The following is a 14,069-nucleotide window of genomic DNA, read 5'->3' on the forward strand; positions in this document are numbered from 1 at the left end:
AACATGAAAGTGAAGTTGAACATCTCCCATGGCCTGCACAGTCACCAGATCTAAATATTATTGAGCCACTTTGGGGTGTTTTGGAGAAGCGAGTCAGGAAACGTTTTCCTCCACCAGCATCACGTAGTGACCTGGCCACTATCCTGCAAGAAGAATGGCTTAAAATCCCTCTGACCACTGTGCAGGACTTGTATATGTCATTTCCAAGACCAATTGACGCTGTATTGGCCGCAAAAGGAGGCCCTACACCATACTAATAAATTATTGTGGTCTAAAACCAGGTGTTTCAGTTTCATTGTCCAACCCCTGTATATATATATATATACATACTATTGGTCACTGAATACTGAACATACATACATGCACATGTCCACACATTTTCTACATATTGCCTGTATATAATCTTATAGTTTGTATATTTTTGTGTTTACTGTTTAATATATACAGTTCATTGCCTGTACACTGTATTTATACTAGAGAGATACCATCAGCCGAAACCAAATTCCTTGTGTGTATCCACATACTTGGCCAATTAATCTGATTCTGATGATTCTGATAATCTATTTTATTCATTTCTAAATCCATTGTCATCAAATGTATCCACATACTTAGATCTCTAGGCACCTAAGCAGGTTATCCCACCTACAAGCTCTTTATGGGTCTTTAGAAAAAGAACATAAAAAAGAGATTTCCCTGAGAAATGATAATCCCTGCCCTATATTTCTGTGACAGACTGCTATGCAGACGCAGACCAGTCAAAGTGTCCCTGACTACCCCTGTCGAAAGCACTTACAATAGGCACACAGATATCAGAGCTGAACGTTAAAGCAATGGAAGAACGTTGCCTTGCATGATGAAAACCTTGCAACCTACAGGAGTTGAAGGACCAGCAGTTAAGATCCGAAAACCAAAAAGCATTCAACAATTCATAATAATCCAAATAATTCCTAATCATTTATAACAAATACCCACTTTTTGTATGCTATGCATGCACCATTAAACCAATGGATCCAGATAAAATAAGAGGTTGAGAAAAGTAGTGACGAAGAAAGCTATTTATCTGATTTATCTGAGTTTCATGATTTATCGAGTGAAAATGAAGATGAGTGTGCAAATAAGAATATTTATCTGAGGAATGTCGCTAGTAATAAAGTAAAAACTACATTTTTAGATGCCTTGTGATTTCAGACGATTCTGAAGAGAATATTCGTACGTATACATATACGTGTACGTATAAAACGAAATAGAAAAGCAATCGAGAGTGACAGCGAAACTGAGGCAGTGGTGATATTGTTGATGATGAAGCTGACGGCATATACTGTATATATATATATGCGAAACTTGCAAAAGAAAACCTGGATTACATATTGGTAATTGTTTCAAAAGGTACCATACAATGAAAAATTATAAACTGTTCAATTGTCTTCAGCTTATTTGGATACACAAAAATTTTTTATCAGCCTCAATCACCATACTGACGGCATTAATTTATCAAAATATAAGACCGAACAACTCTTTACGTAAACCATCATTATCACCAAAATTAGCTTGGACTATAAGGATTATAAGAACTGGGTAAAAAAGTCAAGGACTGGACAGGGTTAAAAAATCCATGAATGTTTGAAAGGAATCTGGTGGATTTCAACAAGACGTTTAGTGCCGTCTCACCTGTAATAAACCGTACTTGGTCTCTACATCATACAATTTGTACTCTTTGATGTCTGTGGGAACAGGACTGGGCAGATTGTCCCACTGGCCCAGAACATTAGCCAAGCTAGCAAACACAGGCTCTGTGCAGAACGCCAGACAATCCCTGAGAGAGAGAGAGAGAGAGAGAGAGAGAGAGAGAGAGAGAATGATCAGTGAGAAAATCCAAACAAAATGAATAACTCCTGCAGTAAAACTAGTGAAACAGTCCATGAATTTAAAAACACATTTAGTTTGAACAGGCTGAATACGTAGAGATGAACATCTTCATATCTTATTCAGTCTCTCTCCTTCAGCCATGCATCATTCATCAGCTGTTCCCCAGCGCCGAGCCAAGTCTTTTGATGAAGTATTACACTCCTTCAGCGGTGAACAGGATTTGAGCTGGAGGCACCAGAGCCGAGAGTTTAATAAACACCCACCAAATGAGCTCTGCAACAGATATCCTCTTTTAACTCTTACCAGGTCAGTTCAGCTCTGCTGCTCTACAGTCGCAGTAAAACACAAACGCTTCTTAAGAATCTGTATGTATAAATTTATGTATTTTATTATAAATTATATAACACACAAAAGCACAGATTTGGATGTGCCACTGACTCGAGAAGTGAATGGCTTGTAAAATATTCAGCACTGTCTGATGTCGCTGACTTTACTCACTCGTAGTGTTTGTCATATAGCAGAAGAGAAACGTATTTATTTATTTATTAGGATTTTAACGTCATGTTTTACACACTTTGGTTACATTCATGACAGGAACGGTAGATACTGGTTACACAAGATTCATCAGTTCAACTGGACTGAAACCCACACAGACACGGGGAGAACATGCAAACTCCACACAGAAAGGACCCGGACCGCTCCGCCTGGGAATCGAACCCAGGACCTTCTCGCTGTGAGGCGACAGTGCTACCCACCGAGCCGCCCCGCAAGCAAGAAAAGTGTCTGTCGCATGATGCACTGCTCACTGACACGTAGGGCTGTCGCGGTGAAAGAATTTCCCCTTGCGATATTCAACCTGTCTCAATATCGCGGTATGCGGTAATATCGCCATTTTTTTTTGTTTCTGAAAATTACTTAATTGATCTGGATTTTAGAGCTATATAAACAAGCTTTATTGTTAGGCTATGATTCGGTATATTATTGCTTTATAATGACAAAGATGAGACGGCTTTAAGACCAATGAAATGCGTGTTTAATGTTAAATACAGAACAGAGCAGGGATGCGCGTCTTTTCTCTATTAAAAAAAGGTTTAAATTTAGCTCCTAGGTTAGATATACAGTGTGAAACGAAAAAAAAAAAGTGTTTAGGCTAAATATTGTAAATACACATCTAATCAAAATATGGTAAAAAAGAAATATAATAAAGTCTGTAAGAGTTTAAACCTGCGTTATTATGCGCGCTAGAAGAACCAACACGTTCATCTGATGTGGTTTAGAGAGAATCTGAGTGGGGTAGCGATGTTCCCCTCGGTACTAAAACTCTCTCTGATGGGGCTCGTTACACTAATACACGTGTACTGTACCTGCATGCAACTTTACAATGCGACAAACTATCTATTTAGTAGATATAATTAACATAACAATATATACTACATTTCAAGTTATTATTCGTTTCAATACATTTTTATTCAACGAAAAATACATTTAAATCATTCCAGCAAGACCAGAAAGAGAATATTTGCAGGCTGCAATGCCATATTAACCGTCATTAAGTGTTTTAGTTCACCAAGGCTGTTTGAATATAGTCTAAATTACAAGTATTTTATTGAGTGTGAACTCAATTTGATCATTAATAAACTTGCCTATAATTCCTGTTGCGATTGTTTACATTTTAAAACACAAAGCCTGACACTCAGCAGCAACGCATGAGAACAGGTTGCGGGAAAATGACGCTCCTAGCTCATTTTCATTATGAATTCATTTAACATTTATTACGCCCGAATGTAAGCGTAAAACAAGATGGACCCTGCAACAATATAAACAAAAAAAAATAGAAGAAAGAAAGAAAAAACGTGAACACCGCGGTGTTGCGGTTGCTTGGCATGCCCTGCGGTTGGCTGGTCTATACCGCGATATTTCAAAATTGCGGTTAGCGCGACAGCCCTACTGACACGGTCAGAAACCACTTGCAGAGGTTACAATGCTTGTAGTCTATCACCAAGATTTGATGCTTTAAAGAGTTCTAATCATTGATCAAAACTGATTTCTTTTGATGGCAGTGTTTTGAAGAGGGACAGCTTTGCACTCGTCTCATTTTTGGGAATCCTATAGTGTCCACAAACCAACGCCAGGTCCGCCTCAGTGTGTGTTCTAGAGAATTCTGATAATGTTATTTAGTGTGATTAGGCTTCCCGTGTCATTTTTCCTGAAACTGATCACAGATTTCTTTAAAAGTTTTGTCAAGTTTTGATGCACTGTGTCCCTTTACATCAATGTGAAGTAAAGGATTTTTTTTTTATTTTAGTAACTCCTTTATACTGGTCAAGATCACAGCGGGTCCAGTTCCACCAGTAAACACCGGGCACAAGGTACACAGTTTTGTTTTATACAACACCTGGGTAATTATTTGTTAGACAATCTAAATATCTAGCTTAGTCTTAATTTCACAATAAATGAATGAAATACTGACAAGCTAAGTAGTTTACTGATGCACTGTTACACCACTGGTTCAGCATGACCTGGAATGAGTTGTGTGCTGCAGCGGTCTATTACACTAGCCCTCCACCGCTGAGATCTGGGTTTATACAACAGTTAGTTCCGACCTTACAATCTGATTGGTTGAGAAGCGTTCTAACCGTGCTGATATTCGTGATAACAGCACGGTCTTTTCACACCACAACTGTATTACTCCGCTGACGCGTTGCCATTAACGACGAGCTTCATGCACACAAACGCGCACGCAGGCGACACCGACTTTTTCCCCCGAGTGTTTTAAATCCGTTATCTGATTCACTATCTAGTGCACTATGTAGGGAACATAAATACATGATCTGATACACAATCTAGTGCACTATGTAGGGAACATTAATGTGTTTGTAATGCGAATAGTTAGCTTAATAGCCCAGTTAGCAGCTCCTAAGAGTTCTGTTATTACCCATAATCCTTTGGTGTGTGCGAGAGGTTTTTTTATTTCTTTTTTTCCCTTCGGAGGTTCTTGCCTTTTTCTTCTTCTTGTTCTTCTTTCCTCCCTGAAATGAGTTTTTGCAACTTGGGATGTCTGCTTTGTAGTGTTAAACTTTATATTAGTTGTGGAACTACTTTTTGGTGGAAGGTATCGTCAATATTAAAGCATATTTATTATGAAATTCAGGGCTTCTTTGATTTATTTTCTTTCTTTATTTTGTAAAAACTGTTGTATAAAAGCAATAGAACACTCGAGGTCGTGTGTTATCGCGAATAACATCACGGCTGTGATTCGGTCGCAGGCACGAACCGAAGGCGAGTGCCGTAGATCACAGCCGTGATGTTATTCGCGATAACACACGACCTCTCGTGTTCTATTGCTTAATTGAATCTCAAAAGTTCTATTGACACAGACGTGATTGGTTATGTCTAAGGGGAAGGGTGTGACTGAAGCTTTGGCCCAGCATTTCACCTGTTGGGACCCTGACCAGGACAAAGCGGTGGATGAAAATGAATGAAAGATTAGCAGTGAGTGTAAATCAGACATCAGTAGGGATGTAACGATGCACCACAAGACAGTTAAAAATCGATTCACATGTGTAACGATTCAAATCTGTTTACATGTATAATGAATCGATATTCACTTTAAACAGCAATAATATAACCAGTTAATAATATAACTGCTATTCACCTCACCTGGTTGACGTCACTACAGGGTTGCCAGGTTCAGAATTTTCCAGCCAAATTTATTTATGTGAGGATATTTTATTTATTTTTATTATTTATTTATTTATTTAATGTGGGATTTGTTTAATTACATTTTTTACACAAAAAGGAAAATGTGCAGCATTGGTTTGCATAGTTTGTACCTACCTAAGAAATAAAAGGGCATTCATTATTTAGATAAATAGAAGAGAAGCACAAATACTGTATTTTATTTTTTAAAGAGAAATAATAAAATGAAACTTTCTGTCATAATTTGTCATTTAATTATGTTTTTTTTTTTTAATTGGGAAAAAATTGTGAACCCAGTATCGTGAATCCCATCTCATCGTGGGTAGAGTGTATCGTTACATCGCTAGACATCAGGGTAGAATTGTTATTTCCTAATAGCTGAGTACAGCGTGTGTGAATGAGGCTCACCTGGACTCTTCTAAAGGATGCTGAACTGTAAGGAGACGCGGATGCCGTAAGCGTGTGAGCTGCTGAACTCCTCGCTTGAGTGAATCGATGATCTGGTCCTTTTCAAACTTCTGATATCTGTCGATTACCTTCTTATCGAATACAAACACTGCAACTTCCTGTAGGAAGCCAACAAAAATATGTAGTTAATAATATAACTAGGGCCATACTAAATTACGAGAAATACGGGAAAATGTGCTTCATTTCACAGATTTCACAGATTTTTAAACAAAAGTGCCACATTTCACTGCAGTCATAAATCGAAGGATAGAACCAATGGAAGCTACAATACACAGCACAGCAACATCTTAATAGCTCCCTCTCAAAGACCGAAATTCTCATCCGTGTTTTGACACTCCATCCCCTCTGTTTTACGTTTATTATGGAATCTCCAGGAGGACAAAATGCACTCAATAAGTAAACACAGACTTATCTGAGGTGTGTTGTGATGATAATGTTTGATGTATGTTACACTAACGTAATAAACCTAAACTCAATACTTCTAAAAGCACGTCACTTTCTCCCTCACCTGCTTGGTGGATTTTTTAGTGCCGTTGTAGATCCTCCAGCTCATCCCCGGTCCTGCGCTGGCGATGTGACGACCGACTTCAAACTCCCGCGTCACAGGGTTTCCCATGACTGCACTGGTCACATCAGCCGTCACTTTAGTGACTGTGCTCTTTAACTTATTGAGCATGGACTCCATGGTTTAGTCTGCCGTCAACCTATAAGGAACAAAGACGAAAACAACCATGGTTGGAGAAGTCTGGTGCGTTCGTTGGGTGCAGCTGCCTGAGCCGGGTTCTAGTCTCAACGTTGCTACTGGACAGGCCTGGTCAGACAGTTTACTGGTAGGGATGTTACGATTCACCACAAGACAGTTAATAACCGATTTAAAAATTCCACTATTCAAATCGATCTGACATGTAAAATGAATCGATATTCACTTTAAACAGCAGGAGGCGCTGGGACTATACAGCTCGCCTGGTTGACGTCACTGGCGCTATACGCCTGGTTGCCAGATTTTCAGCCAAATTGGGCTTTGTTTGTTTGTGTTTATTGCCATATCAGCAACGTATTGGCTATTTTATGGCAAGGACAGGTATTTGAACTGTAAAATATTACATGTTCATATCAATTGTTTTAAATTTAGACTTCCTAAAAAATTAACTATTTTAACTGGAGGAATCCTCTCAAACAGTACTTTTACATTCTCGACGCTGGCAAAAAAATGTCTCTGATAGTAGAAACCGTAGCGCATTCTAATAAAATATGTTTAACTGTTAGGGGGTTAGCACAGAATTCCAAACTGGGCTTAATTCAAAATTGTTTTGTACCTACCTCAGAAATAAAAGGGCATTCATTATTTAGATAAATAAAAGATAAGCACAAATACTGTATTTTATTGTATTTCTTAGGAGAAATAATAAGAGGAAACTTTGTCATAATTTGTCTTCAATTTCAGTTTAAACAAAAAAAACGGGAAAAAATCGTATCGTGAATCGCATTGCATCATGGGTAGAGTGTATCGTTACATTCATATTTACTGGAACTACTGACCGCATCTTGCAAGGTTAGTGGCCCATGTCTGAGAAGGCATGTACTAGACTACAGCCCTCTTTTGCCAACTATGGAATTGGACATGATTAATTGATTGATTTTTGAATAAAGGGGGGACAAAAAGGGGACAGTGGTAGCCTAGTGGGTTGAGCTTTGGGCTATCAACCGGAAGATTGGTGGTTCAAATCCAGGCCCTGCTATGCAGCCACTGTTGGGTCCTTGAGCAAGACCCTTAACCCTGTCGCCGTAAGGTGGCTGACCCTGTGCTCTGACCCCAGCTCCCAAAACAAGCTGGGATATGCGAAGAAAGAACTACATTGTACTGTACATCTGTATATGTATTACGGCTGGGCGATATATCGAGATTTTATAAAATATCGATATATTTTCATACGCGATATAAGATAAGACAATATCGCTTATATCGATATAAATGTTGCGTTCCAGTTAGATCAGACAGTTCGTCTTTCTCTTCTCCCAGTTTGTCTCTGCACATGTTCACCTGCCCCGCCCCTCTCTCTCACTGCCCCGCCCCTCTCTCTCACTGCCCCGCCCCTCTCCCTCACTGCCCCGCCCCTCTCTCTCACTGCCCCGCCCCTCTCCCTCACTGAACACAACTCGCCCCTCCCCACCGCCTCACTGCCCCGCCCCTCTCCCTCACTGAACACAACTCGCCCCTCCCCACCGCCTCACTGCCCCGCCCCTCTCCCTCACTGAACACAACTCACCCATCCCCACCGCCTCACTGCCCCGCCCCTCTCCCTCACTGAACACAACTCGCCCCTCCCCACCGCCTCACTGCCCCACCCCTCTCCCTCACTGAACACAACTCACCCATCCCCACCGCCTCACTGCCCCGCCCCTCTCCCTCACTGAACACAACTCACCCATCCCCACCGCCTCACTGCCCCGCCCCTCTCCCTCACTGAACACAACTCGCCCCTCCCCACCGCCTCACTGCCCCGCCCCTCTCGCTCACTGAACACAACTCACCCATCCCCACCGCCTCACTGCCCCGCCCCTCTCCCTCACTGAACACAACTCGCCCCGCCTCTCTCCCCACCGCTTCACCAGTAATTCCTGCAGGCAGCGATAGCATGGAGACGAATAAAAACACGACAGAAGCTATCGAAGAGGAGCTGCTTACTAAAAAGAAAAATAATGACTCTTTTTGGAATTATTTGGAGATGGTTCGGATTCAAAGTGTCAGATGAGCAGCAGAATAATGTATTCTGTAGAGAACGCCGAAAACAAGTCCAGACAAAAGGTTCCAGCTCCGTGTACCTTTCGTTTTTCACTTCAAATCCCAAAGTTGAAAAACAAGAAAACGAGTCGTTATTCGTTTCAAAAACCAACACAAGCGCATGCACGCGCTGACATGCAGGTATTTACTTCACATTAAGTGTTGAGAAAGTAATAATAACGTAGCGGTGCGTCTCCTGTTGTTCTGACTCTTGTGTTTGTATATGTGATGTGCATGTATTTGCTCTATCTGTAAATACAAACATTATGGGGAGTGATTTCTGTACTGGATGTTGTACGTGGTCGTGTTAGTTTATACTGGACGATCGCCCGACGTCCGACACGTCATTTATTTATTTATCTTCTATTATAGTATTTCTTGTTGTCGGCCAGTAAACAACCAAACATTATTAAATTGCATGAACTAACTCTGCAGTAAACAAGGAGCAAACAGCAATTAAACAACAAATAAAGCTGTTAAATAATAATAAAGTGCATGAAGAAGAACGCTGATTAAAATGCATTAAATGTTGAAATAGTTACACAGTAACATGAACGATTAGTTCTGCCTGTATTACAGAACTGAGTTCTATACGGTAAAAAAATATTAATGTAAATGTTAATGTTGTGGCGACATATACATAAAATAATGTATAAAGTCCAAACATGGGGGGGTGGGGGGTTAACGAGGGGTTTACTTTAACGGGATTTTACTTTTAATGTCACACAAGCTCAGCCGGAAACCGTCATTCCGACATCTTCCCTACACACTTGCTCCCTGCGCCCTATAGTACACTTAACATTCTTAAAGGGCCAGACAATATATTTGTAATTCACATTACACGACAGGAGATGCCTTTGAAAACAACTTTTTTTTTTCTTAGAATAGCTTTTTTTTTTTTTTTTTAAGGAAAAATTTTTCTTGTGTGAAGCTTCCCCAGCATGAATATTAATAAAAGTACCTGTAAAAAAATTGGAACATGTAGCTTTGTCTCAGAAGTGTCTTTTTGTTATTACCTTATGGGATAAAAAAATATCGAGATATATATCGTATATCGCCGTTCAGCAAAAAATATAGAGATATAATTTTTGATCCATATCGCCCAGCCCTAATATGTATATATGACAAATAAAGTATATCTTATCTTATTTAAATTAACACATTAAACAATGACCCAGGTTTGAATCTTAGTGGTGCTACTGACCAGCCAGGTGTCTACACAGACATGACTGGCTATGACTGAGAGGAGGGTGGATTGATGCAGGGAATTTCTGCCAGTGTTTCCCAGTTAACCTGGGCCCACTGCTACCCTGACCAAGAAAAGGTGGTTAATAAAAATGAAAATCAGTTCATTTTTACAGTTTTTACACTGTAATAATGACAGAACCTTAGGTGGTCAACAGACAATGGCATGAAGTAAGCATTTACCCACTCAAAAGGAGCAAATAATGCAGTAAATAACTGGTTGGGGTTAATAAATGACTTGACAAAGGAAGATTTAATAGGATCGAGTGTGTTGTATGTAGTGCCAGACTGATTACTTGTGTTCTGTGAATAAACACATGAACACAAAAGTCAATAGCAAAATCTGGGCACTGGATCACGCTGAAGCAATCCAGCACTGTCACAAGCTTTTGCCAACTTATATTCAGAGATAATTAGCTCACTCGTTTTCCCTCACTCTCCCCTGAAGTCGTTTTCACAATATTACATAAACCATCTGCTTTTCTTCTTTCACAAGTGAGAAATGCAGCAATCACACATTACAAATCACTGAACGTCTTCACACCAAAGATGTGAAAAAAAATACAGTGTAAGAATAGACAGGGAACATGATGAGACAGTCTTTAAAACAAGACACGTCTCAGAAGATCTGATCAGATGATCTAGAATTAAGGCTGTCACACGATTAAAATGTTTAATCGAGATTAATCGCGATTAAAGAACCAAATTATTCATGATTAATCGACTGCAAAAATAACTAAGCAAAATTTGAACAGTTATGCACATTTTTATTGCAAGAAAATGTTTACCAATAAAAAAATACAATTATGATAAAAATATTAAATCTAAATTATTTTTAGAAAGCCGGCCAATGAGGCCGCTCAGATGGAGCAGCGGTAAAAACACACGCTGGAACCAGAGCTGGGATCTCGAACACATCGTATCGATTTTTAAGGCTACAAGCGTTCCCAAATATTGACAAAAGCTGCCTAACGTCACAAGAAAAGCCTTTAAAAGCACAATAAGAAAAGTTATATTTTTCCTCCACTGCTGCAGACCCCTACAGTTACCCAGGAGAACCGTACCTAACACACCCTTCCTCCGACATGAGTGCATTTGCCAACCGCTTTCACCTGCCTGAGGCGGGTTCACACAACCCATTTACCATCGATGTGCAAGAGCCTTTAACCAGCCAGCAATGAAACTCTTTATTCTTTTACGTCTAATCAAGATGACAGCATCATTACAACATGCTCTACCGAACTTAAACATAAAAAGCTCTCATTAAAATCAGTTCCACCACCTTATATGACTGTGAGCTCCTCTTGCTGTTTTGGAAATACTTCAGCCCAGTCGCCTGACCATAACAATTGGTCCCTATTAAAGTCCATCAGGTTTTTACGCTGATCATATCCGATGTAATTTAATGATTTCCTTCGGGATAAGGAAAGTATCTATCTCTCTATCTATAAACCGCTAAAGTGCTTAGTATATAATATTTATGTTATATGGGTAGCACTGTCGCCTCACAGATGGGTTCGATCCCCAGGTAGAACGATCCGGGTCCTTTCCGTGTAGTTTCCGTGTCCGCGTGGGTTTCCTCCGGGTGCTCCGGTTTCCTCCCACGGTCCAAAGACGTGCAAGTGAGGTGAACTGGAGATACTAAATTGTCCATGACTGTGTTTGATATTAAACTTAAACTGATGAATCTTGTGTAACCAGTAACAAACGTTTCTGTCATGAATGTAGCTATCAACCGGTCAGGCATCTACACAGACACGATTGACTGTGACTGAGGGGCTGGGACGTGGACTGTGGCTAAAAATTCTAGTCATTGTGATGGATGCTTATTCCTTTACCTAGGATTTAATAATTTACTCTAAGAGTAAGCGGTAACACTTAATGGAAACTATTATTTTTGTTAAAGCAGGAGAGTCAGAAAATTATTTTAATTCATGTTTAAACATTAACAGTGGGGAATTTAAGATGTTTACAATTGTGTGTCAATATTTGCTGGTATAAAACTTTTGTTAATCCAAAAACTACAAAGAATATGAGACGTACAGCGATCAGCCATAACATTAAAACCACCTCCTTGTTTCTACACTCACTGTCCATTTTATCAGCTCCACTTACCATATAGAAGCACTTTGTAGTTCAACAATTACTGACTGTAGTCGATCTGTTTCTCTGCATGCTTTTTTTAACCTGCTTTCACCCTGTTCTTCAATGGTCAGGACCCCCACAGGACCACCACAGAGCAGGTATTATTTAGGTGGTGGATCATTCTCAGCGCTGCAGTGACACTGACATGGTGGTGGTGTGTTAGTGTGTGTTGTGCTGGTATGAGTGGATCAGACACAGCAGTGCTGCTGGAGTTTTTAAACACCGTGTCCACTCACTGTCCACTCTATTAGACACTCCTATCTAGTCGGTCCACCTTGTAGATGTAAAGTCAGAGACGATCGCTCATCAATTGCTGCTGTTTGAGTCGGTCATCTTCTAGACCTTCATCAGTGGTCACAGGACTCTGCCCACGGGGCGCTGTTGGCTGGATGTATTTTTGGTTGGTGGACTATTCTCGGTCCAGCAGTGACAGTGAGGTGTTTAAAAACTCCAGCAGCGCTGCTGTGTCTGATCCACTCATACCAGCACAACACACGCTAACACACCACCACCATGTCAGTGTCACTGCAGTACTGAGAATGATCCACCACCTAAATAATACCTGCTCTGTGGTGGTCCTGTGGGGGTCCTGACCATTGAAGAACAGCATGAAAGGAGCTAACAAAGCATGTAGAGAAACAGATGGACTACAGTCAGTAATTGTAGAACTACAAAGCGCTTCTATATGGTAAGTGGAGCTGATAAAATGGACAGTGAGTGTAGAAACAAGGAGGTGGTTTTAATGTTATATCATTATATTTTTTCTAACTAACGAATTATAACTTGGGCGACGACACACCCTGCGTACTAACATACTAGTTAGTATGGATCATTTGCACTGTACTGACAGTGTTAGTACATACTGCTTAGTAAGGAAGTATTAGTACGCGTCGGGACGTGACCACTTGCTCTACGGGTTGATGTTACTTACCTGGCGTCACCTAGCTAGCTGAATATGGGAACATAAACGTTCAAAAGAGATAAAATACCAACAAAAGGGTTTTAAATTTTGATTAGCAAAACCGAATGGGAGAAATTCTGGTATTTTGATCCAATAATTAATCCACAGTCATTTACCTGTGCTAGTTAGCTTAGCTTAGACGACGTTGAATCGATGCGGAAAAGCTAACGAGCTAACTAACTCTAAAAATTCAGTTTAAAATGATTATTTTACAAAAAATGTGTCATTATAATCCTCTTACCTTATATCCGACACCAGCTGACAGCGGATTTATTCCCTGTTCCGATAACTAAGGAAATAAATTAAAAAATATCCAAACCGACCGCAAAACGCACACAGCCTTCAGCGGTTCTATCAAAACAAGCCGTGAAGAGAGCGCTCCTGGGGCTGTGTTACAAACGGCTCAATGTTCCATAGCAGAGTGCACTACTTAGGGAAAAACATAATGTCTTTTAGAACCTATGTAGTGCACTATATATTCTATTATGTGTTATTTGGGATTCAGCCACACAAACCTCCTGACTCTTTATTTCCTCATTGAATTTAGACCTCCTAGATAAGACATAAAAGTCTTAGTATAAAACACAAAACTATTAAAATGTGTACATATTTAAAACCTTCCAAATGAATTAGATACTCCTAAATGTTCATTAAAAGTTGGTTGCATTATATTAGTATTTTTTATGATTAAATTAAGCAGGGGGCAGGGGCAGTCTTTATTATAACTAATAATTAAAAAGTGATCATTTTTGTCAAAAAGTGAGCATCTCATTTACCTCAGGGATCACAAGTTCACCCCAACACTCAAGGTAAACTGGTTCCAAAGCAAAAGCATCTTGTTTAATTTATTAAACAGCACGAAAGATTCTGTCACAATTAACTATGAACAATTAATAACTGCTT

At 39.8% G+C, this 14,069-nt stretch overlaps 1 protein-coding gene across 1 annotated transcript in view; it reads right to left on the reverse strand.

Annotated features, from left to right (window-relative positions):
* scyl2 (SCY1 like pseudokinase 2) overlaps window positions 1-13,492 on the reverse strand; it is a 35,206-nt gene extending 21,714 nt beyond the window's left edge. The window contains exons 1-4 of the mRNA XM_062996545.1: window positions 13,408-13,492; window positions 6,542-6,737; window positions 5,974-6,131; window positions 1,669-1,813 (exon numbers count right to left, since the gene is read on the reverse strand). Of these exons, the coding sequence (XP_062852615.1) occupies window positions 1,669-1,813; window positions 5,974-6,131; window positions 6,542-6,718 (480 nt within the window). The 5' untranslated portion in view covers window positions 6,719-6,737; window positions 13,408-13,492. The remainder of the gene's footprint in view (window positions 1-1,668; window positions 1,814-5,973; window positions 6,132-6,541; window positions 6,738-13,407) is intronic.
* Window positions 13,493-14,069: the final 577 nt, after the last annotated feature.

The sequence above is a fragment of the Trichomycterus rosablanca genome, chromosome 1 (genome assembly GCF_030014385.1).
Source record: "Trichomycterus rosablanca isolate fTriRos1 chromosome 1, fTriRos1.hap1, whole genome shotgun sequence".
In the NCBI taxonomy this organism is placed as follows: domain Eukaryota; kingdom Metazoa; phylum Chordata; class Actinopteri; order Siluriformes; family Trichomycteridae; genus Trichomycterus; species Trichomycterus rosablanca.